The following is a 25,715-nucleotide window of genomic DNA, read 5'->3' as shown; positions in this document are numbered from 1 at the left end:
ACCTTGTTCTATGGTGCAAATCATTTAAACTTCTGTCTTTGATTTTAAAATAATATTTTTAGCTTTTATAATAAATGATATTGACGAATGCAATTATAAAAGCAATGTGAATATAATACCGCGAAGAAAATATTCATAAATTATTACATATACTGTTAGAAATGCATTTTTCAACCTATATGTATTGGATTTGTAAATTTGGATTAATGTTTCAAGAAATAGTGCCCTCTATCGTAAATGTTTGCAATTTAGTACTGAGATGAGCTTTATTTATTTACTATCGGAAGCAAACTATCCTGGAATATAATTTATTAGTGAAAAGTACATAAAGTTTTTACGTATTATAATTATTGATTATCCTGCAAAGGTAAGAAACAATTAAAACTTCGTAATACTTTTAACTTTTATATTGCTCAACATTTACAAAATGTGTCATATTAAACAATATTTAGACATTTAGATAGGGTTTTACTAATACTTAAAAAAAATAAACAAATAAATTTTCTTCTGTTTTTTATAATTTTTTTAATTTATTTATTGTTTTGGAACCTTATGTATTTCTGTTTATAAATAGACTTCTTGAAGTAGACATAATTGTAGTTCAGCAATTTATATTAATATTATTATAAACATGTTTTCAGTAGCTGATTAAAAAAAATAAATAAAATTATAGAAATAATACATTTATAATATTAAATTAGTAGAACATAGTATTAGGTATTAAATAGTTCAGCTATATAATAATTGATAATATTTTAAATGTTAATAAATTGATATCTAACTTTCAACAGCTATGTCCAATGAAGAGCGTTTAAGGAAGCTTTTATCAGATTTAGGTAAAGCTACATTACGTGGAGTTCGTAAATGTCCAAAGTGTGGCACTTATAATGGTTCCCGTGGCCTGTGTTGCAAAAATAAGTACTGTGATGCAGTGTTTAAAGAACCTGGTGAAAAAAGGAAATTATCTACAGAAGCATGTAAACTTATGACAGGCACAACAGCTCAAGTTTTTTCTGTTCGAGTGCGTGATAAAGGTCCAGATTATCGTGGATTTGTTCAACTTCCATTAATAAATGCAACCATTTCTAATGAAATGACAACCCTAATTTCACAGTCTACAGCATTATGTTTTGTTGATAGTTGTGAAAGAAGTTTTGATACTAGTGTCCTTAAATGTCATGTAAGTTTATCAAATAATGTATGTTCTCCTTAATTATATTATGACCAAAAATTGAAGAAACTTTCATTGCAGGAAAAAAATTCATCTGACATGCCTGTTTCTACGTGCCAACACATACAGGCAGCTTTAAGGTGTTATGCGGAAGCACAACCATTAACATTAAGGAATTCTATTTTATCAACTTTAAATGTAAACAATGAAATGAAACAAGAAATATGGTTATTGGCTACAGAAACATCAGGACCTTTAGTGCAACGTGTTTCTAAAAATATCATGGCTGTGAAGTGTAAAGCTTCACCAAAACATCCATTGGGTTATCTTCATTTTTCTCTCTTTGTTACAAAGTTAAAAGATAGAATGGAACATCGTTACTTTTGTTCTTGTTCCGCTTTTAAGGCAAGTAGAAAAAAACCAATAGTGTGTTATATTTTGAAATGCATACTGAAATGGATATCATTAAAGGTGTTTGAAATTAATAGGGTGTGGCAAAAACAGCTGGAGAGAAGGTAGATTTAGGACCATCTTCACAGAGTAAACGTTGTGTACATTTTTATGCATGTATATGTGCATTTGCTAGTGATGAAAAACTGTCAGAGGAATTTAGTTATTACATAAATTTAGATCAGACTGATTTAAGTATACCAAAACCATTGACAACAATGTTACAAAATAGTGAACAAGAAAAAATAGTTGGTATTGGTAAGAGAATTAAATCTAATTAAATTTTATGTTTAATGTAAGAAGTATCTGTATTGTCTGAAATTACAGATCTTGATGGGTTGACTACTGATGATACAGATACACATCTTTTGATATTTCGAGATGATACTTTAACAGTGCAAAGTTTAGATGGAAATAGATTGGATTTAGATTCAATGAATTTGGATTCTACAATATTACCACATAGTATTGTTGAAAATATTGAAGTAGAATGTGATCGTACCTTATTAGAAGATAATAATATGATACCACAGGTAAAACTTTTGTATTTGAGTAAATAAATACAATGTTATTTAGAAAGTGGAATATAAAAATGGTTTGTTTTATTTTACAGGTTCACAATTTGGAAGTAATTAATCAAAACAATGTCCAAATTGGAGGAAGTACAGTGAAAATATTGGAAAATCAGACGGCTATAGACTCTAAATATAACGTGCTTAACAATAGTCAGTATATCTTAAACGATAATAACATAAAAATATTAAATACTGGAACTTTAAAAGTACTCGACACAAATGCAATTTTAGACGTGAATAATATGAAATTAATTGATACTAATACAGTTTCAAACACCACAAATATGAAAGTATTAAATAAAAATGTACTAATACAGTATGATACTGGTAGTGTATCAAATACTGAAGGCAGTAATATACAGCAACCTATTTCAACGAAACGTAAGAGGGATGATAAACCTACAAGCACAAATACTACAAGTTTGAATAACTTAAATTCGATAGAGCCTCGGAAAGCAAAAACAAAATTGCAAATTGTTAAAAAATATCAAAATCCTTGTGAGGATTTAGATGAAGCCAACATAAATTTGTCTTTTATTAAATGGTTGGCGTCTATAACTGAAAGAATAAATCAGACTATGCACTTCCAATTCGATGGGAAACCCGATCCTCTAGTATTTCATGTACCACAAATATTTTTTGATTGTTTACGTGAAAGGATATCTTGTGGCGGTAAAAAGAAACGATTGCCAAATTCGACGACAGCGTTTGTCAGAAAAGATGGAGTACCATTGGGTACATTTACCAAATACACCTGGCAAATAACTAATATTCTACATGTCAAAAGTATTTTTGAAACACCGCTTATACCTTTAGAAATAACAAGAAGTTTTGTACAAAATGCAGATGGTACATATGAATTGTATAAACGAGAGGAAACGGAAATAGATCGATACAAGAAAACTAACAATAATGCACTGATTAAGCCACTAGAATTAAAAACATATTTGAAAGTTGGTAAGAACCGTATATATTTGATGAGCTATTACTGTACAAATAAGTAAATATTGAGGATATTTATTTATTTTCAGATGTAACAAAATTTATTGCTTTATTTTACAGGAAATACTTCTCCTAATCAAGTCGAACCAACACCATTTTTAATTGAGTGGATACCAGATATATTACCAATATCAAAAATTGGTGAGCTTAGAATCAGATTTGAATTTGGTCATGTAAAAAATGAAACAAATCATAGATGGAGGAAAATAGCCTTACTATAAAATTATTAAATGAATAATTTTGTGATAATTGACTTTGTATTATGAAATTATTATTTTCCTATTATTAACGATTGTATAGAATATTTTGGACGCGATTTTGTCTTAAAATGAGGAAAAGCAAGAATAAGTATGAAATATAATTACAAATGTTGTTTGATATACTTCTCGTACTAAAGAATTCAGTTGTAAGAATTCAGTTTCCATTATAAAGGCAATAAAAGAGATAAATTTTAGATAAAGTTGATGTTTAAAAGGAATACATATTGCTTTTATCTGGAAACAATTTTTAAATTGTTTTTAAAGAATTAAAGACTGATCTAATTTTATTGTATTTTTCTTTTTTTTTTGTAAAAAATTGAGGAAAAAGTGGCTTTTCTAAGTATAAATACTTTCTTGATATTTGGTAAATATCAATTTTACTTAACATCGTACGATCAGTATCTCCTGTTCATTGCTTAAGAATGATGCAATATTTTTTTAAATTAATTTATTGAAAGTGACCATCAAGGACTATGTTAATATTGTTGTACTAAATTAAATATTATTGTATAAGAATGTGACATATTGTAAATATAGATTTTAAATTGAATGCGATTATGTGAAACTGAAAAACAAATTTGCATTATACAATAAAAATTCACTTGTTTGATGAACTTTAAAATAAATTATATATCTAAGCATGTTATTGTAATTTTTTCTATGGATAATTTATTTAAACATTTTCATCAATCGAATGATTACATTCTTTCACATTTTTATACGTTGAACATGCAGATTACTATTTTATTTTATGCAAGGAGCATTAACTTTGTCGCAGTTTAAAATTTCGGACATTTTGTTCGCGCCCTAATTTTAAACAAGTTTGATCAATTTTCAAATAATTGTTATAATTTTTATTCGTCGATTTATTAAATTTCTTACTTGGAAATAGTTCTCATTATCTTTTCTCGTGTCTGTAATCTACACATTTTTCATTCTTAGTGAGAGTCTTTATGAAGTTTTTTGTCTAAAATCGTATATCGTAACATGATGGTATTCATAACCTCCATGCTCAGGCAGACTGTTATATAAAATCATCATTTCTGAATAAAAAGACTGTCCTAACGAAGCAAAACTTCTCGTATGATATTCTGATTTATTTAATTAACTATGATTGACTTTAAGTCCTAATGGTATTATTAATATTTGCTTGATGCAGTGTTTTGAGCCAAGTTTCGAACGGAAGTGTTGCCCTTCCGGAAGCTGTCTCTGACGTAAAGAGCTAGAGAAGCGTACACTTCCATTTTCTCGACCCTCTCGGCGAACAGAGAGCACGTGTTTGCTCGCCGGTCGTGTTCAATTCATTTTATCGTATAAAACTTTGCGTCAGATTTGTAATCTGCTTGAGCGTGGTGGCTAAGGATCTCTGAAGCTTCTGATCTCCGTAAAGACAGGTTAACATGAATCCTGAAAAGTTGAAGAAGCTTCAAGCTCAAGTACGAATCGGCGGTAAGGGAACACCCCGACGCAAGAAGAAGGTATGTAGATATATTTCAAATGCTAACATGAATATACCAAATTCACATTGATTTCGATAGATCATGAGTCTTCGTGTTCATGGAAGTGCACGTTTTAAATGTCATTCGTGCAACTCGTGACTTTGCCCATTTTTGAAGATTGTTCTTTAATTCGTGATCGCTGATTATCGTTTTTCGCATGACATCAAAATTTTTCCAGCGTACTCGGCAAGACACCCTACTTTTATGTTTATAAATTGTTCACAAATGTTCCCCCGTTCGTGACGCTGGTTCTGTGATTATCGTTTTCCATTTTTTACGTGTCAACTTACATCGTTTGGCTTTATTGCCCGCTCGTGTACAGAATTTGGGATTCCAATTCTGATTTGCACTTTGTTATCAAGTTTTATGTAAAATGTTAACTTCACGATGTTTATGACTATAATAAAGTACAATGTTTCATATGTCCCGACGAAACGGTATGTTAAAGATTATTCATTTCTCAGAGACAAAATTGTATTGTTGGAAAGTGATTGTTTAGGCTAGATACTATTTTTCAGATCATTGTCATTTGAATATGTCCAATACGTTTTCAGGTTGTGCATGCTACCAATGCTACAGACGATAAGAAATTGCAAAGTTGTTTGAAAAAACTGTCTGTAAACACAGTTCCTGGTATCGAGGAAGTTAATATGATTAAAGATGATGGCACTGTCATCCATTTCAATAATCCAAAAGCTCAAGCTAGTTTGTCTGCTAACACATTCGCTATCACTGGACATGGCGACAACAAACAGATAACTGACATGTTACCAGGTATAATCAGTCAGTTGGGACCTGAGGGTGTAACACAATTGAAACGACTAGCAAGTACAGTGTCTGGGAGTACGGTTGGTAAAGCAACATTGGAAGAAGATGACGAGGTGCCTGATTTGGTGGAGAATTTCGACGAAGCCAGTAAAGAGGAGGTAATAGAACAGTACAGTTAATAATAATCATATTTATGTTATACATTTCATACAATACACTTTCAATGTTGTAGGCACAACTTATCATTAATAATTAGATATGTATCAAATGGGTATAATTTTGGGCTGTATTTTTAACAATTATGTTATTTGATTCTTTTCTTGATAAATATTATTCATGTATAATGTAAATTAATGTTACCGATTATCTATTTACTCTATTGAAAATGTTTTCCTATCATTATTGGTAATTTCTAAAATTATTTTAGCTAATGAAACTTTTCCAAAGCTATTTGTAAATTAAAAATTCATATAAACTTTAAGGTTGCTACAAAAAAGGAAGCCGATGAAAGTGATAAAGCGGCTGGTGATAAAAAGGAATCTGTTACGAATGATGAAAAGAAAGAAGCTCCCCTAGCTACACCTGAAGCTTAAAGCATTCAGTGTAGAGGTAACTTTATAGTATGAGTATTTAAAACTGTCATTTGAAAGGGACAAAATGAATGACTGTTCTGCATCTTCTTCTTTTACAGATGTTTCATACAACTAACAGTTGTAATTGACAAGTTGAGAAATACAAGTTGCAAAAGCAATGCGTAAACAAAGTATCACCACTATACATACGTTATAAATATTTGTCATACCCTATGATAATGCTATATGAGTAACAGTTATCAAGAAAATAAAAACAGCTGTTACAGAAATCAAAAGTTTCTATGAACGATGTTCTTTTTTTTTTGTTGCATTTGCGGATGATAGATTTTGCTCTGAGTCAGTTACAAAACTCTTGCATTTCCCAAATTAAGATTGTGTGACTGTCATGAACCGTGTATATGAGGTCCAGTGTTTCAGTTTTAGACATTTAATTCAATTATTCATTCACACGAGATGCGATGTGAAATTGCAATTTTTATCTCGATCTTATTCATAGTACACTATTTTCACTATCACGTTGTGTTCACATGTGTTCTAATTTTAACGGTAAGAAACTTAAAAAATTTATAGGAATATCGGTTAATAAAATAAAATCAATTTCCCGACTAACGATAACAGTAATCTTCCACCTATTCGCAGCGACGTTATATAGGAGGAGAAAATTTATATAGAATATAGAAAGAGTAAAAAAAAAAAAAATGTGCGGAATATTGAGGCACCTCTATTTTAATTGACGGAATTAATAGCGACTGCAAATAAGAGTAGTTTTTCGCTGCAGCTTTCCAGCATGGAAAATGAGGTGTAATATTTTGTAATGTAATCTATGGAATAAATTCATTTGCTGGAAATGCGGTTTTCTACTTAAAAATTTCATGTTTTTCTGATACAATTTAGTCGTAATTTGTCGATATTTATATTTTCATCTATAGAATAGATCTGTAATAACAGTGTAATTATGGAAATATATACTAATAAGAGCTACCCTGTATAATAGTATCAGTTTCTCAGCATTTCTCATTAATAATTTGTTTCTCATATATTTCCTCGTGTGAACCTGATTACGTTAATCTATCCTTTTTTTCATCCGATGCGTTTATATTCGTTCCATTTAAAAGAAGAAAACAAAACACACACACAATGAGTCGCACATTTAAGCGGATTTAATTAATAAGGTGACTGTTGGAACGTGTTAGATGTGTCTATATTAAGAAATACATCAATCATAAGGCGATCTTAATTCTGTATTGCATCTTTTTTTTTATATCCATCGATGAATAGTGGAACACGCGTCACAAATTTATTCTAAGTTATTTACCTTCACCGATTAAACGTTTACTATTAACCAATGCTGTATAAAATTATGTTATACAATGATATCAAAATATATGGTAACAATTGCAAGACAAACGAGCTGTAATTGGTCTGACGAGGCGACGTCTTTATCCACTTGAACCAATTTAAGTGTTAGGTAGATTAATCAACCTCAAACAACGAATAACTACCGTTTCCAAGTTCGCCGTACTATCTCTGGAGTAATTATCAAAGGTAAACTTTCGCATCTAATTAATAAATATTCTATGAATTATTTATTCCCAATTTACTCATTCCACTTACAAGTGTACAATTTTTCTATCGTACAACGGTACAGTAGATTTCGACTTTCAAACTTTCAAAACAAGGGCGAACCATTTTGAATTTTAACATAGTTATTTATTTTACTTTTAGAAAATAAAAATATCAAATCCGGCATTACTTACATTCGTCAAAAATTAAAATAATCGTCTGATCAAACTGTGTCCGACGAGGAACACTTTTCTCCCCGATACTTCGCGAAGTTCACATCTCTCGTCGAAGAGAAACTTCCGTCGTTTTTTCTCGGCTTACCGCGTCTTTCGTTACGAACTTTTTCACTTTACTTATTCTTGTCCGCTCCGTTCGCCAATGAAACGAATTGCAACGGAAAAACCCAGGGGACGGAAAACGGTGATGGATGCTTCGTTTTCCTTGATCATTCGTGTAGTTCGTTTTATTTTCAACCATTCTTTTTCCCGGTTAATTAGGCAGTCCTTGTAAAACGCGAATTCAAAATTTCAAAATCCTCGAGTAGCCGTTACAGAATTTTCTCCGAGTTTTTTGCTTCAAGGCCAAAAAGAACTTGGCGCATTGAAAAACGAAAGTGAAATACGGTACGAGATGCAATATTAGACGCATTTTTTCTTTTCGGTTTGCATGTATGCGACACGAGACGACCAATAGCAGAAGTTGCGGACGTGCATCTTCGGCGCTCATAAATTTTCAAAAAGTTTGTTACACGAACGCCCCGTGCCACGTAAATACAGGGCGAAACTCCGTTACCCGACGTTCAGCAGCATGGGAAATTGAGACGTGAGTGCACACCGCTTTCGTCGAGCGTTACAAATTTAGGGCGATCAGCTTTGAGGGGTTTCCCTCGGATAATTTTGAAACCGGGCAAAAACACGAGCCGCCTCGTTCAATGTAATCTACCGATACTAATCGCCGTTCAAGTTATCCGAGAATCTCGCTCGTGTTCGTTCGGCCGGAACGGAAAAGAAACCGATCGCAATCACGGCGGGCGTACTTACGCACCGCGAAATTGCCGTTTACAACGCGTGTTTTCCTAACCAGATGTCAACAGTCAATCAAAACGCTTGAATCACAGCCGCAATTTGTCGTTCGCAGTTCCCCGCAAACGCTGCGTTTGCTCTCGAAATACCTCGAGCACCCTTTTGATATATTATGGTCCGCTGTATGGTGCCGTTGTGCCATTTTACTCGCCTTGCCGCAATGCGCGCGGCCAGTGGACGCACATTTTTGAATTTTCAGTCGTGGGAACCTGATGAAAACCGCGTAATGATTTTACAGGTCGAATATAGGATGTTCAAGGGATGATGGGAGTACCGGAAGTGACGCGTAACACGTGAACTATGAGAGATATTAGCGGATCCTCGATCTCTTAGAACCTTTCTACCCGTTACCTTTCAAGCGAATTTTCTTTTCGACTTGTTACGAAGTAATCTAGTTTCTCGCTATTAACTGCTAATAGAAATCCACGATCGTCGCAGACGGGGTGTGCAATTAGTCTTTCAGATGGTCCATTACCTGGCGTAATTCGTCTGGAACCGGCGAAACAGTTTTCCGGCGAACGTCTCGAGCTGCTCTCAGGGGAAAATAGAAGGACAGAGTTTCGTTCAGTCATTACGATATTTATTTTAGAATATTCGTAGACCCTCACATCGACCCGTTTCTATACGCTGGCGCGACATGAGCACGAGGTCATACATAAAAAGTTTCTGCTTGTCTTGATGTATTTACAGAGAATTAATCACGATTGCGCTTCGAGAGTTTGACATTCACGTGAGAACGCTCGGCCGTCGCCGCCACCGACGCGACCGGCCGGAAATAATCGGTCCAATGTTTAATTTCATTCGCGCGAGGTTAACTTTGATCTGTCTGTCTCCGTCTCCACCCTCCGACCCACAGTGCGGCCAAATGGCCGTTCGCCGGACAAAACTCGATAACTTCGAAAGTACCAGTGATGCGAACGAATGCTTCGGACAAAAGTTGCAAGGTATAGAGCTACATATACAGTAATTATATTTTTTTTTACAATACAGGGATATTATAAAGTGTTTTCGATGACAGAAAGATACTTTACGTTTCGATTCCAACGTTACGCGAATAGAGAAAGAGTTCATTCGCGCGAAATGTTTATTTTTCAAATGAAAATCATGTTGGCAACGCATCGGTGACCTATTTTAGTTATCCCAATAGTCGAATTTCAGAGTTTTGCCCACAGGCGACCGCACTGTGCGACTAGTCCTGCGTGTCGGCGAACACGAATCCGGGAAAACTGAAACCGCGTCACGACTCGCGCGCACAGTGACACTTTCGACGCCAACTTAACGAAGTTATCGATATAGTATCAAAAATACGCATTGACAAAATTATACCCTTTGTGACTCTTCTATTGTGCCGTTCTTTTCGTCTCCTTTTTGCAGAGGGAACCTCGTTCGAGCCTCGGGCAGAACTTCCGGATCAACGCCGACCCCGAATGTAACAGGAACCACGGTTCGTCGTCGTTTTTCGACGCGAGCGTTGCTCGATTGTCTTCCGTGTTCCACTTTTCGGACTTTTTGTTCGACTTGGAACGGTGATATTGATAATTCTTACCGGGGAAGTATTGTCGGCTCCCGGTAATCTGATAACGATGCATCCGGCTCTAACCATTCAACGTTTCACTCGAATATTCTTCCGTGTCGCTGTATTATCGTGGTTTTTATAGAAGAATCGTGATATTGTTGAAGATAGATTTTGTTATATCGAGAATTTTGGATTGGACTGATTTGAACGAGTGATTTGTTCATTTGAAATTAGGAAATTTCGGAGCCTACCTATGTTATTTGGTATATTAGAACTTATGATATTCGTTCTTAAGTGAAACTGTTACTCAAATTTCCCCAGTAAGTTGCTTTTGTTAGAACGGAACTCGACTTCGGGATACCACCGATCGAACATTGATCGTTCCTTCTGTTCCGCCGTCGTTCGAGCGTCCGTAAATTTTGCCCGATTCTCCGAACGATGGAAGAATGTAAAAAAATATAATGTAAATGTCCCGTGAAATGATTAGACACTGTAAACGTCGATTTTAGTTTTCGGCAGATCTTCACGCTTACGTACGAAAGCAGAGATTTATGTCCGAGTTCCTACGTAGACATATCCTAAATGTAACGCGTTACCTTCTAATTTTATTCCCTAAAACATCATTAGCTATGACGACATCGATGACGCGCGTGTCTCGTTTACACCGCACGCACGCGAATCATTCGCAATCCTGCTAGTTCATTGACAATTCCAACGGAAGAAAGCCTACGGAAAGTACAACTGAAACACATTCGAATAATCGTTTCGGCTACCATCATTCTTGATCAATCGTGCTGAGGACATCAGTCGTCTCGTGTATTTACATCGAAACCGTTTTCATTAGCAATCACCGATAAATTCAGTTACGGGACAGCGTACAGTTCGCATTTCGCTATCGTGATCGGAAAATCATTCCATTATTTAGGAGAACGAAATAATAAAACGAGCAGTTATCTTCATTTGAAAGTGTTCTCATCCGGGGATTAACATTAAATTTGTTTGAAGTTCCCGATTACCCTGCTACGGTAATTTTGTTGAGCTTGAAACAGGACATTTTTACGTATCATTGTTGCGTTCGTTCTTCCCTTCGCTTTATTGCTATTCGGTAGCGATCGATGCTTTTACAAAACGGTCGAATCGAGTGAAAGAGCAAGCTTGACCGTGGAGAGTGCTTCGGAGCGCGTCGAATCCTCCATTAGGCGTGCGGTGGAAGCCATTTTGTTTCGTTCGCGGCCGGAGTAGGTCCGTCCTCCGTTTCCCGCCAGCGGATATCGTCAGCACTACTGAAGTTGATGATTATGTTAACTATCTGCCTAGGTACACCTAGTGTTTTTTAAAAATTACATCGAGTTCACCGAGACTTCAAGGAACAAATGTACACCCAATCGATCGTCGAGGACTTCTCGCGGCGAACGTGTGTCCGCCGCTGTTGTTTCGCGTAAAGCGAAGCGTCCGTTCGCGTTCTTATTTAAATACATAGTCGAGTTATACACATTTAACACAGCGATCTCCGATCATACATGCTTTGGTTTTAGCGGTTTAACTTGTTTAATACTCTAAATTCTTTCTTGAGCCTCGTCGAATTCTCTAGGTGCGCGCCGGCGAGATTGTCTCCGTTACCTCCCCGTCGACGGGGATCACGAGAACGCCGTTCCCGCCGTGCCGGCCGACTTCGATTAAACACTTTAATGTAACGTACGTACTTTTGATTTGTGTCACATACAAACAGCTCGCGTTAGAAACGTCTAGGATTGTCTAGCTAGTGATACGTCTTCCTTCCCTGGTTCGGAACGGTACAGTTCTACTGTGAGATTGTACGGTCGGGCGCCATTGTTGTGGTTTCAGGGATGCAAAGCCAGGCCGGAGACTGTCTGAGTAACTCGCGTTTCCTAAATCTAATGAATACGTTGTTGCAAATAACAATCCGTTCTCGAGTCGGGCACGTTTGAAAAGCAACGCTGTCGTTTGTTACCCGAACAAAAGAGTGCCCTGGAAACGCGTTACTTGGACGATTCCGAGCGTAAAGTCTTCTCGCCTGTTCTTTTCGTTCGCCGCGGAAGAGAAGTTGGTATTCGGTAAATTTTACTTTATATCACGTTATGTATATCGATAGGAATTATATCACAATTACCTCCGTTCAATAGCTCGATTGTTCATGATTTCGCGACAAAACCGTTGTGTTCGTAGTTCGAGGCGAACGTTCGATCGCTCGATTGCTCTTACGCGGGGAATTTCGACAGACAGTCTCGGTCCTCAATTTAACCCTTCGTTTCTTACAATTATCGATATTTCCGCCTCGCGTGCTTCATCTCGGTTTGTAATTTCCTCGATATACGGCCTCGTCCGTTTGGACCGTCTAAAACATTCGAACGGACTCGGAATTAAAACGCCGGGAGAGCTGGAGCGAACGGGCCAGTGTAAATTAAAGAAATTTAAAGCACGGTATAACCAGGCTAATCTGGCGCAAATGAAGATGAGGCTGCAGCAGGAGGTCCAAATGAAAGAACACAGAAAAAACCCCGCTAATCCGGAATAATCGGGAATGGAAGGGAGACGTTTGAATTAAGAAAATCTTCGAGCAGAGAGGAATCTTGCTAATTCAAATGCAAGCAATTGTTCTAATGGAGCAACGAGGTTCCGGAGATCCAATTCTTTATCCTAATAACTAAGCGCGGAGCCAAATGAAAAAGTTTTAATTACGTGAACGCGTAATCTGCGTCGAGACCTCGTCGCCATGCATTCGTTATCAACGAGAAGAAAGCGAATTATCGTAAAACACGAAATTATATTACATATACCTCTACGGAAAGTTTAATTGTTCTTTACTGGATGCGATATATCGAAACGAGGGGCTAAATGAATAGATCAACACGCTAATCATCAGGGCAGATTGCGAATAATTTTCTGACTAACGAGTGAAATTTCATCAATTTTTCATGTCGTTCGGAACCCTTAACACTTTGAGCAAGTAGCGTTTTATTTCATTATCCTTTATCTTTGTTATACTAATATTAAGCGCGTCACTGAGTAATCTACCATATCGTGTCGAGTTCAATCTGTAATTTTCTGCAACGCCGCACGCCATTTTGTCGGTCGAAGCGCGCGAAAGATGTTCCAATTTTGAATCTCGTCGCCAGCTCATTAAACGCAATCGGTGTATTACTCGTCGACACGCTCAATACTCAGGTTCCATTTACAAACTATACGAGAACCAGTATCAGAAAAATATTTCTTCTATCCTCCGATAATTCTTTGATGCGGTTTACACTGATTTGCGCGCGACAGGTCGGAGAATCATAATTCTACACTTACTCTTTCTACGACTCCTAGGCAACGCGTCCGAGAATCCGCTTAACGCGCCTGACTATTACCGTGTTAATTGATATTACGTTTAATCCTTCATCGGGTCGTAACTTTAAAGAGACGTCGCGTCGCCTCGCCGTTCGACGCGTTATTCGATTTAACGGCACGCGTGACGCGCGCGATAGATTTAAAAGTGTCAAAGTGGAAATTACCTTTAACATTGCACACCACGGAAACGATACACACTTTGATCTCCGGAATATATATATATACGCAACAAATGAACCGACAGCGACAGCTCGCCTCGCACGCAACAATATCCAACGTACACCTTAAACTCCGATCACTTGCCACTCTCAGGTAAAATAGAATTTCGTTCAAACAATACTATCTCATCGTCGAGTGCAATAAACGTACAATAAAATATTCAATTCTAGTGCAACAATATATATAAATATATGTATACTATGTATAATTATACGTGTAACATTCCTATGGCTGCAGGATGAAACTTTACAAGCCGCGTTTCCCAGAAGTTTTCCTACGCGACAGAAATGAATCGCTTTTGAAAGATTTCTTCTCGCAGAATGAGAAGACACGAATATCGAAACCGGGAAAGCGACACTTTAAAATATCAATTTCAACGATTTAACAGGGAAAACTCGCGACTTTCATCGTCTCGGCTCGCAACCACAGGAACACCGGTTAACATTCGTAGAATTCTCCGCAAAGTTTCGACCCGACTTAAACCATACACTCCTCGCACTTCGAAGAAAATCATCCCTTTCTGGAAACGATGGCCGTCAACTGGAATTACGTTCTCCCGTGTAGCACCGTATATAGTTGTACCTACATATTAATACAATATTTATATAGTTCTTAGAGTGTCACGTGTCTACCAGCGACGCGATTTCCCCCGACAGTCCATTTATAGCTCGCGTTACGATTTTTCCGCGAATGGAACTGGTATTTCAAGTATCCGCCGGTGCAAACGAGTTGACCCGCGGGCGTACAAAGAAACTGCGCGTCCCTGGATCCGTCTTGTGTCGCGTTCAGCTCGATCGAAATCATTCCAGTCTCGTGAAACGTTTACTTTCCGTGTAACGCTCGCGACACGAGTTTGCCGAAGCTCTTCCAAATAACGGAGTTCTGTTGAAAAGGAAACGGCTTCGTGAAATAATTTCCCGCGAGGGAAGCGTTCGTTTATGAATCGACTCTGAAAGATTCATGTTTAGAATTCGAACGGAGTTATCGCTTTCCCTGCACTTGCTTTGATTTTTAACTGTTGTAACACATGAATATCAGTACTAAATATCTTCACTGTCACTCAATTGTTACTATTACAAACCTTTAGCCCAAAATGTCAGAAAGTGTCTATTCTTCGTGGTTCAAAGAATTTCTATTTCCGAAACTGTCTGTTAAATCGTTACTATTAGCAAAAGAATGTTCTAGCGTTTATAGTTCGTCGTTTAAACGAAGAACCGATCTCTTCACAAGTTCAATTAACCGCCGAGGCGATTCCCCGCATCGAACCGATGCAAAAACGATCGCGCCGCTCGGGTCGCTCGAAAATTCGCCTGAAAATCCATCGAACGGCCATTACGGCGCACGCGGTTTTGCGCTCTGTTCGATGGATCGGGCACGGTTGTTTTGTCTCGCATACGATTAACGTGTATTGCCCTGGTTTCGGAGCCAGCTACACGTTTATGGCTCTTCAGCAGCGCGGCTTTATTACCCGCCTGCCCGCGAGCCTTCCCTTCTTTAGCTGCCACCTTAAAAAGATCCAGGTCAGGACACCACGCGTTCCGCGGCACACGCGTCGCGTCCGTTTTCCCGTTTTCACCGTTCGCTTTTTCGCCGGCTGCCAATTCCACGATTGGCCGGACGCGTCCCGTACGCACACCGACACGCGAGGGCCGTTTCGCACGTTCGAACGATTTTTTCCTATCAATCGCGAGGCTTTTCTCGCGCTCTTTTATTCTCGGCCAAGTTTCGTCGGAAACCAATCAAACACCTCCCGCGTATGGAAAAATTCCGATCGCTGTTTATTTCGAGAACAATTCTGGAATGTAGAACATGGTAATTGATATTATTTGAAACACGTGGCGACTAAAGGGGATATTTCATCCATTTCGCATCCCGAGATTCCTTCGGTCGCGATCTGGTTTTGAACATCTTGGTCTGTGACCCTGTCGAACAATTTTATTGTTAAAGATTTGTTAGAACAAGTGAAGAATTACATATTTTTCCAATGGCTACATTTATATCGGAGATGATAATTGATAGAGAAACCATGGTTAATCTCGAGTCGAATGAGTGGAATGAGGTTTACGTTTGCTAACTTCTATTTGAAATTTTCCTCGACAATTGCTTTCAGTCGTAGATAATTAACAAATCACCTTTTCCATGCAGATGGGCTCTCGAAAATACGCGATTCCAGAAGTGGCGGCGAGCCGCTATTATCATTATCAGGTTAATTGATTTCCCTCACCTTCGGGCCGGTTATTCCAGTTCTTTAATAGAAGGTTCGCAGGACGGTAGTCATTTCCTTTCACGGAAGAATTTCAATTGAAAGACAATATTGTAAGATTGCGTGCCGCCGGGAATGATATTGGACATGCGATCGCGAGAGGGAGAAGAGTGCACCCGTGATTTCCACGGCGAAGAGTCAACCTCGCCGGTGTACAAACAACATTAACACATCGCTGACCGCGCGTTTCTCGCGAGCGTGTAGTGAACTTTTCAAATTAAAAGTTTCGCGAACCACGGAAGACGTTCCAAGCGAATAAACAACGATCCGACGGTGATGACTCTTTATTTCCCTTTAGTTTCCATGGAAAGTCTAGTCGTTTCACTTTTCAATGCGTCGTTCACGTTACAATATACTGATAAACATTGCGAACGGGTAAGCCAAAAGGCAATAGAAAGTTTTCGAGTAAAACACGCAAGGCATCGAAATTGTTCTTTGAACTCTGAAAAATGCGACGAGATTTTCCGATCAATCTAATGTAACTTGACTATAAGAATTAAGAGACAACGCGTTGTCGAGAGAAATTGGACCTCTTGCCTCATTTTGGTAGTTTGAAACTAAATCTGCTTTAAATCGAATGTAAATAAATTAAGTTATTAAATTAATGAAATTCTTAAATTTATTTTGCTCTCATGAATATTTAATCGTCGCAGTGAATATAGACCGACAGTGAACATAGAAATCTTCTCTCCGATGAATAATTAACAACAGGGCTCCGAAGAGGGCAGGTGCCAAAGAAGCCGCAGGATGAAGGGTCAAAGGACACAGCGGTTTTTCTTGTTCGGTGTTATTTCTGGCGTTCACCTTGGGCGGCCGAACGCCTTAAAAATCCGAGCCGCAATCGCGATCGTAAAGCGAGCCTCCGACTGTTCTTATCGGCGAGGTTTTCGTACAGCCGCGCGGCCGGATTTCACGCGACCGCGTTAAAATAGTTTTATCCGCGGGAAACTTTTGCTTTCCGTATCTATGCGCAACTATCGTTATTACCTTTTAAACTGGACTTTAACTCGTACACCGTAAAGCAACGCGCTCGGAACAAAGTTTTACGCAAGGTCACCGCGATTGTTGTCCACGATAAACTATATCGCGCTTTTGTTACGACAATAACGCTGTTTCTACTCCTATCGCGTTTTAGGCAGTCCTTTGCTCGAGAATTCCTTCGTTACGAGCTGTTCATTTGCCAAATCGATCGAACCTACGGGATATAACGGAGAAATCGGTAAAAGAGATCGCGTGCCTTTGCTATAGGAACAAAAGCAGTTTAGCTAAGCAAGTCGAGCGATATTTGTCGTAAAGATTGTCGAAATGCATGAAGGTTGCATTAGCAATGCATTCTTCGCGAGAAATTAGTCGATTAGCAGCAGTTTTAATAGAATCTCTTTTTCCTTGCGTCAGGCCGTATTGCTTCTAAGATGGAATCCAGCAAGCGACGAGTTTAGCGATTAGCAATGAGATTGACGATTGAACTGACGCAACGCGAGTGAGAGGTGTTGCGCTCGTTTGATGCATACGCGCTGGAAACGATACAGCGAGCTCGTAAATTAGACACCGATAGCCTCGTTCGGACAAGTCCATCGGCAGTGGGAAGCTTTATTATCCGAGTATGCATTTTACAGTGTGCTCGATAGAATAATCATCTAACTATTCTGTGAAACTGAATGTTCGATCATCAAGCGTCTAATTCGGTTTCCACGGAATTTATAAACAGAATCACGGGAGAAATGTTCTTTTATCCTTCTTGTCGCGTAAATTACCGTGCAAAAATAATTCCACGAACATTCCAATGAAAACACCGTCGAGGATACCTTCAATATTTATCGTAACGAGTGTTCGAGGAATTTCCGTTGTAACGGTAATTCGTTTACTCCAGGACGATGACTGTTCGCCGGTCGCTCGGAGCAAGCGCGGACGCGGCGATAAATAAATGGCGACACGTTTCATATTTGGATATATATGTTTTTTATGGACTCTGTAAACTCGGTTGTTTGCCCGGAGAGTGGACTCCCGTGGACAGGTACGGCGCACCATAAACTTTTCATTCCGGCGGAACGAAAAATTCGAAGTTCACGCCGGTCGCATTGTCTCGCTGGCGACGCCGAGGATTCAATTCCGCCGGCTTCCGATCGATCGTGGTCCCTGGCTCGAGGACCCATTTCCTGAAATTCCTCGACGTCCTGTTACCTTCTATCCTAAACGTCTTCCGCCGGTTCTTGTTGTCGTCCCAGAATTACCAAGGCAAAGGCAACGGCGATTGACCCGGTATCGGTGGACGATTTTTCAGGGAAAGGTAAGAAACAAGGTTTTTAGCGGTGATAATCTTCCGACGAAGGCGTGATTGATACGCCGCAGCATCCAGCGACCCAATTACGAAACGCTTTTACCTGAATTAAATCGTTTATCGTGGAAACTAACGATTTACTTCAGTGACGTCGGCTGTGCGCCTCTAATTTCTAACGGGGAATTAACTAAGACAATTTTTCTCGAGTGCTCAACTACCGGTGCTTTACCTTAAACGTTTCCTTTACATCGACTTTCTCTAAATTCTCGATTATACTTCTTCAACGCATCGTGTCGATGAAGATAGGTGCGAAAATCGGTTGGAATCTCGGGAAACGCGTTCTTGCAGCTTCCGCGAGAGTGTGTCACTTTTTAATGAATTTTTGCGAGTAATTATGAACGAGTCGCTTGGGACGAGATCCTCTTGAATCGTTTTTACCGCAAAGATGATTAAAGTTTCTAAGAATTCGATAAGTTATTTCGATTAGAAACCAGCTTGGGAAATTAGCCTCCCCTTTATTTCCTATCGAGCGAAGACTCGTCCGTTCGAACAGTCGAAGTCGCTTTTCTATTTATTCGGAGCGGTCTTTATCGTCGGATCACACGGCAATGTTCCTTTGCTCGCAGCTCCCTGCCTTACTAATTGTGAGGATAGTTAACGATTCAAATGGGAAGTACATTTTCCGTAATAGCACTCCAGAGGTGCAAGAAACCATCTCGACGGTTTTACTACCCTCGCGCGTCACGGGTAATTTTCCGACCGAGTACTCGATCCTCAATTGACGTTTCCCAATGGTATTTGTTATTTGCCCGACATCCTCTTCCAGCTCTGGATTTTCTTCCGTCGGGCGCGGTTGCCCGTCCACAAATTACGTGACAGAATTCAGTATTTATTTCGAAGAGAATCGTACGCCTCGATTTGTATCGCGCCGCGACGCGATATCCGCGAGACCCGTGTCATTCTTGACGAACTAATTTAAGGGACACTCGCGAAAGTACCGTTTCGTTGAGAGAATATTGCGAATAATCGATACACCCGGTGAATGGTTATTAAAACATTGATAGGTGCTCGGTGCCTGCGTTACCGTACGAATTAATTCATATTGATCCCCATTCTCTCCGGAATCTAGTTTGGAAACGCTTAATAAGATTCATTTAACCGAATCGAAACGAAGTCTATTATTCTTAACAAATGAAATAACATCGTTTCCCCGGGTCGTTGTTTCCAACTCGCGTTTGAGTTTAATTTCAATCGGTGCTCGGTGATTTTAATTATTCGAACGGATACTTTGATCACGTCGCGTCGGGGATTCGCGTCGAAAACGCGCGCAGCTTGGAGCCGGGCTTGGAAATTCGTGTGCAATGGTAGACACGCTTCGTACATTTAGATCGATTAAGTCTCTAGCTTCGAGAAATCTCTTGCCTACTTAGTTACATACCGTTCGAGATTATCGACGTAACACTACACACATTACTTCTGTAACTTTTGTACAATGGTTTACGGTACTGGCCGGAAAGCAGCTCGGAATTGATGTATCCACGGGTGCAGTTGACGTTTAAAAAGGAATAAACGAGGGAACATGTTAATTCGAGTTGAAATAATACACGTTGCGCAATTTTAATAACAATGTCGTTACTTCTTACGTACACTCGTAGCTTTCCACTCGCGTGGGTTAGTCTCATCATTGTGGACAACGCGCTGCTGGTCAAAGGTCGAGAGGTGGTGAAACGAACGTTCATTTGTTACGCAAATTTCACTTATTGTTAACGCGCGTTTACTTGGAAAACTCTAGAGTCAAGGTACCAGTAATTATATCCACGGATGCAGAGGTGCCATGGAAAATATTGCGCAGCCAGTTTACCTTCTGTTAGCACCTTTCGCACGGAACGGAAAAGAAACAGAGATGCGCATTATTTTCAAGGACTTCGACGCTTTGTCTGAGAATAGTTTATTCGACAGTCTCTAAAAAATCATTGACCACCGACGAGAATATAACCGTTCAATAATCACCGCGGTTTAAAAGGCGAATCAACAAGTGGACTCGATTAGCGCAATCCAACAACCATTGTCACGATCACTGATTAATACCCTGTCATCTATACCTCATCGAAAACCGAACATTTCCAGCGGAAACCTGCAGCGTCGAATGGTTTAGTACACAAGTTTGCTCGTGCCTTACGAGTACACGGCCGTCGCGGACGAAGTTTCGCCAAAATCGAAAGCAGCTCGAAAACTTCCGACCAGCAGCACATGTTGTCGCAACTCGGTTACCGTTTGCAACCTGTTCCCTTCATTGATTGCAAACCCGTCTGTACGCCCTCCGAGCCGCGTTTCGGCCATTACCGCGCGATCGTAAGGTATTCAGGAGCGCGGGACGCCGCCGTTCACAGGGCCTGGATACATTAAGCGAAAGACGTTCTTAATTATCAAGCATCAAAGGTTTCCTACGTGCGTCCCCTAACGAGGGGATCGCCGAGCGCGTCAGAGACCCAAGGGGAACATCTCTTTGGTAGTTTAGCCTCTTCGCGAGCAGCGCGAGGGTCCCGAGTTCTTCCCGCCATTGTTACGCGCCGGCCGCGACATGGCCGCGCGGAAAATGGCGGCGGGCGCCATTCGACTCTCCGCGCGGAAGAACCGGCTGCCCCTAATTCGCCTAAACGGTTCTTCGGTTATCTTCGAGATCGTCCGTGTCAGGTCACCGGAAACCTATCGACCGTAGAAGCGGGATCGCGGAACGATCCGCAACGAAGACAGCTGTCGGTCTGCGATCAAGACGCCCGACCCCGGGGCTCTCGAGTGATTAATTGACCAGCGTGACGGGTGCTCGGCGAGGCAGCGCGCGACGTTGCGTCGCCGTGGCGGACCCATCCGGAAAGTTTCAGAACGGGTTCATTCCGGATCACAGGAAACTCTCGTTGGGTACGTTCGCTGCGACGTCGATCGCCTCGACCCCCTGATTGTCGAGGCGCTCGCCGGCGTCCATCTCGCCCGCCTTGATCTCGTAGTTGTTGACGGGGTCGCCGTACTGGCTCTGGTAGAACTCCTCCCTCATCATGTGGTTCAGGTTGCTGCAGCGGAAGTAGAGGATCTCGCGGAACGGCTTGCGGAAGTCCCTGTTCAGTGTCGCGTAGATGATCGGGTTCAGGAGGCTGTTGCAGTAGCCCAGCCAGAGGAACAGGCTCGACAGGAACGCGGGTATCGCGTCCGGGTCGGCCAGGAACGGTCTGACCAACGCCAGCACGAAGAACGGCAGCCAGCAGACGATGAACGCGCTCATTATGATGCCCAGGGTGGTGCTGGCCTTCCGCTCCTTGGCCAGGTGGAACCTCAGCTTCTTCTGGTGCGGCGAGTTCGTCACGCTGCACGTGCTGTTCAGGTGGTTCCTCACGATCGTCGATTTCGTCGACGTCATCGGCGGCGTGGTCGCCGTCGACGACGAGAGGATCGGCTTCTCCAGCTTCTGCAGCATCGGGCACTGCGACTCGTTGCTCTTGCGCGGCCCGCCGGCGAAACAGCGCACCGCGTGGCCGCTGCACTGTAACAAGAAGGATTCCTCGTTAGTCTTTAGCAGTGGCCGATACCGATGATCGATTCGCTGATCGTCATCGAATATTTTCATTTCTTGTCGAACATTCGTTGCACCTTCTCGGTTTCAAAGCGCTCTGAGAGTAGACTTGAAAGCATTGTTCTTTTTTAACGTTTGTCTATAGTGTCCCTGCTCTGTCTCTAAGGATCGTTTAAGTTACGAGGAGATGAACGAAGCTTTCGAGTGAATTGTAGGTACGCGATTCGGTAGTTCGTTTGAAGTTCGAGTCGGTCGTGTGTATTGAATATTGGAGAGGTCAATGGAATCGATGAATATCGATGAAGAATCGGCGATAGGTCTATTCTGTCTATTGACAAACGATCGATGAATTTTGAATCATCCGGCGTGTCGGTTAACGCGAGACTCAGTCGCGGCGATGAATATTCGAGCGAATTCCTTGCACTTGAATCAGAACTTCGAGAGGGTTTCACGTGTTCGATAGAGGAAACGATTCGACCGGGTCGACTTTTCGGCTAGTTTGAGGTCGGTTCGTTGCCCTGAAAACCCAATTGGCTGAATCGCGATCTGCACGAACAGGCACAGGCTCTACGGCCGCGCTCCCTCCCTCCGCCTCTCTCTCCCTCTCGCGAGGATAAACAGATTAGTCCATTGAAACTCTGACGAGCTTGATTGCAAGGTCACTTTCCTGGCTGACTGACAATTAGCGAGAAGGAAATCCGGAGGCAATCGGCGAATTTGTCGCTCGCTCGATCTATTACTCCTGTAATAGACTCCATTATGTAAACGTTCGCGAGCCTCTGCGAAACCATGCACAAGAATGCCCACTTTACAAGCGTAAATATTGCTTCTCAGCTCGCACTGTCCCTCCTAGCGCTAATGGTTAAATAAACAAGCGACGAAAAGAAGCAAGAATCCACCGCGAGATCGAAATTTCTCCGAAACAATCTCTAACGGCGTCTCGACTTGTACTAAGATCTCTTGCTACTTTACTAATCCTTGCGATTTTCGCTAATTACAAAGAAAATACATCGAAAATGAACCGTTTAAACTTATTTAGTGGTTCCAGCCGCGATCAATCGAGAAACAGGGAAACGCGATTTCGATTCGCGACACGAGCGAAAATATTTTTGACGAGCTCGTTCGTGTAGGTGCGAGCTGGAAGCATGGACCATCACGTCGATGAAAACGCGACGGTCTCAGAGCCGCGGGGAGTCGGCTGAGAAAATTGTCGGCGCACAAACGAACCGAAATGCAGATTAGTTTCGCCAGGTCGACCCGGCTGACGTTCTTACGAATGCAGATGACATTCGGAATAATTGAGGGGAACGAAAATGCCCTGCGGTGGTTTAAGACAGTGGTTCTTAACCTCCTTCGTTTGAGCAGACACAATCACGTACGTTTACCGATTCAAGGAGAAATCAAAGAGCACGCGTGATTTTTGAATTTCGAATAGCGATTGAAACTGTATTTTCTAATTTCATCTTGCTTAAGATAAACTTATTGTACTTGTCATTAGATAATTCCATCACAAACCCACGAGAGACTTTCGAAACTGAATTCCACGGTTCGCTGGTTAACCCTTTGCGATCGAATGTCCGCCTAATAACGATTTCAAACGGTCATATCTAAAATCGACAGCTGCGAATGCAATTATTCTATTCAGAAATCGGTACACAAGCTCGTTCTTTCCTATTTCAAATCTCAATACTCTTTCCTACTACTTAAATCTCAACTTCTTATGGAAACAGTTTTCAAAGGTTCGAAGACGTCTCGTCCGCGAAGGGTTGAAAATAACGAAGGACCCAATTCTCGGTCGGGGCCCGCAGGTTAAGAACCGCTGGTTCAAGACGCGGAATCGGCAAGACAGAGAAATCCGGCTTTACGAGCTCGGTCGCTACAAACCTGAGACCACGGTGTCCGACGTCGCGGACCGCGCTGCCAACCCTCTCGGCCTCGCGCCGGGAATTACCGTCTGCTCCCCTGATTATTTTTACCGGCGTGCCCGACCCTTTTTTACGCCCTAATTTCATGGAAGATTATAATCTCGTGGATGTTTAAATCCGGGCCACCCAGTTCCCGGGCGCAGTCTCTTTATGCGAACGAGAATTATTGCCAGGCGAGATCCGCCCGGCGGAATGGCGGACGCCGCGGCTCCTTTGTTTCTTTCATCTCGGATGGAACGTTTGATGGATTTCGTTCTTGCCCCGGTGCAGCGAGAGCTGGTTTTCTACTTTGAAATCCGTATCAATGTTGTTTAACAAAGGGGCGAACCATCGGAACAGTATTTTTCGAGCGCGCTTGAAATGTAACAGGAAAATTGCAAGTGCCTCCGTTTGCATTACATTAGTGCCGATAGAATTAGCAAGATTGGCAATGCTTTGTCGCTTTCCTCGACTTTCCGTGTTCGGTTTTGAATGAGGGTATTGTTGAGGAAAGTCGTGAAAATTACTACGATCGTCGAATATGCAGCTACCGCGGTCTTGCAAACGAAGTTAGGCCAAGTCGAGCGAAGCTCGTCAGTTGAAAGCAGACTAAGCGTAACGCTACCGTTCGACTAGCAACACAACAACTGATAGATTGATATTAAGGGGTTTCTCTTACCGCTGTCATATTTGCCTGCGTATCGCCATGACGATTCGATCGTATCTATAACAAACGTTTTACGAAACACTTTCAGACTCAGCCATGTTAAATGTGGAGGAGCGTCGCTCTACAAGCTGCGATTTCATAGCGAACGGTATCGAACGTCGACAAATTCGTGACGGGACTAAAGAGAACGAGAAACACAGTATTCGCTGCACGAGTAGCGACAGACTTTCATTGGTCAATGCTTCGTTGAATTCGTCGATCGTTAACTAATTCTATTGAGAATATTCCTGCGATAATCCAATTCAAAGTTAATTATGTTCCAGTAACAATTATATTTGCCCATAACAATGGAATTCTGTGTTTCTCGAAAGACCAGCATGCTAGCAGATTTTAATGAGATTCGACGCGTGATTACGCCAAGACGATAATCCCAGAAAGATCAACATACGACCAGCAATCACAATATTTGCTCGCAACAGGGGAATACCGTATTTCTCGTAAGAGCGACATGATAGGGCTAGCAACACAGTAACGAGTATTGACGCGCGATTATAACGAGCCAATACCGTATTCCCCGGAAGATCAACACGACAGGGTATCGACGCAACAGTAAGACCACTCGACGCGCGATTACAACGAGGGAGTGTGCCGCTCTCCTCCAGAAAGAGCCGAGCGGAGTCACGAATTTGTACGAGCCGCCGCGGTTGGATCGTTTCCGTCTGCGTTGCGCAATCTACGGGGGCAGGCATGCATCGCTAGGCTCGGATGATCGATGCGTAAGCCACTAATCTCGCAGCGTGTAATCCCGAAAGCTTGGGCAAATGAAATTGGGTACGGTGGGTACGTGATCGGGAACCGGTCGCGCATCGGTAACGGGTTCACGGGGCAGCGCGTGTATTTAAGTAGATCCCGATACCCGAAACGGGCTCCGACCAATCGATCCGACCTCCGCGCGGCCTCCCTTTGTCGGGAAGACGATCCGTTGATAC

At 41.1% G+C, this 25,715-nt stretch overlaps 3 protein-coding genes across 9 annotated transcripts in view; 2 read left to right on the top strand and 1 right to left on the bottom strand.

Moving 5' to 3' along the window:
- Window positions 1-216: 216 nt before the first annotated feature.
- On the top strand, window positions 217-4,102 carry LOC116433365 (uncharacterized protein C2orf42). 2 transcript variants are annotated; one of them, XM_031991358.2, is made up of 7 exons: window positions 217-367; window positions 792-1,180; window positions 1,253-1,576; window positions 1,660-1,879; window positions 1,949-2,154; window positions 2,235-3,153; window positions 3,259-4,102. In XM_031991358.2, the coding sequence occupies exons 2-7, from the start codon at window positions 794-796 to the stop codon at window positions 3,417-3,419; spliced, it is 2,217 nt and encodes a 738-aa protein (XP_031847218.1). In that variant the 5' UTR covers window positions 217-367; window positions 792-793; the 3' UTR covers window positions 3,420-4,102. The 2 variants fall into 2 exon arrangements, with proteins under 2 accessions (XP_031847218.1, XP_076227908.1); XM_076371793.1 differs by lacking the exon at window positions 217-367 and adding an exon at window positions 425-717.
- A 567-nt stretch (window positions 4,103-4,669) lies between these two features.
- Window positions 4,670-7,725, top strand: bic (bicaudal). The gene is made up of 4 exons (XM_031991905.2): window positions 4,670-4,936; window positions 5,512-5,883; window positions 6,208-6,334; window positions 6,417-7,725. Exons 1-3 carry the CDS (start codon window positions 4,859-4,861, stop codon window positions 6,316-6,318), a joined length of 561 nt encoding a protein of 186 aa, XP_031847765.1. The 5' UTR covers window positions 4,670-4,858; the 3' UTR covers window positions 6,319-6,334; window positions 6,417-7,725.
- Window positions 7,726-7,835: 110 nt separating this feature from the next.
- 5-HT7 (5-hydroxytryptamine receptor 7) overlaps window positions 7,836-25,715 on the bottom strand; it is a 187,927-nt gene continuing 170,047 nt past the window's right edge. For 4 of the 6 annotated variants that reach the window (XM_031991850.2, XM_031991841.2, XM_031991854.2 and 1 more), the window contains 2 exons: window positions 24,739-24,783; window positions 7,836-22,125 (listed from right to left, as the gene is read on the bottom strand). In XM_031991850.2, coding sequence (XP_031847710.1) covers window positions 21,490-22,125; window positions 24,739-24,783 — 681 coding nt within the window. In that variant the 3' untranslated portion in view covers window positions 7,836-21,489. The remainder of the gene's footprint in view (window positions 22,126-24,738; window positions 24,784-25,715) is intronic. The other 2 variants (XR_012999549.1, XM_076371532.1) reach the window with 2 other exon arrangements.

Source organism: Nomia melanderi, chromosome 10 (assembly GCF_051020985.1).
Source record: "Nomia melanderi isolate GNS246 chromosome 10, iyNomMela1, whole genome shotgun sequence".
NCBI lineage: Eukaryota > Metazoa > Arthropoda > Insecta > Hymenoptera > Halictidae > Nomia > Nomia melanderi.
The sequence above is the reverse complement of the archived record's forward strand: the minus strand, read 5'-3'. Positions and strand labels throughout refer to the sequence as shown.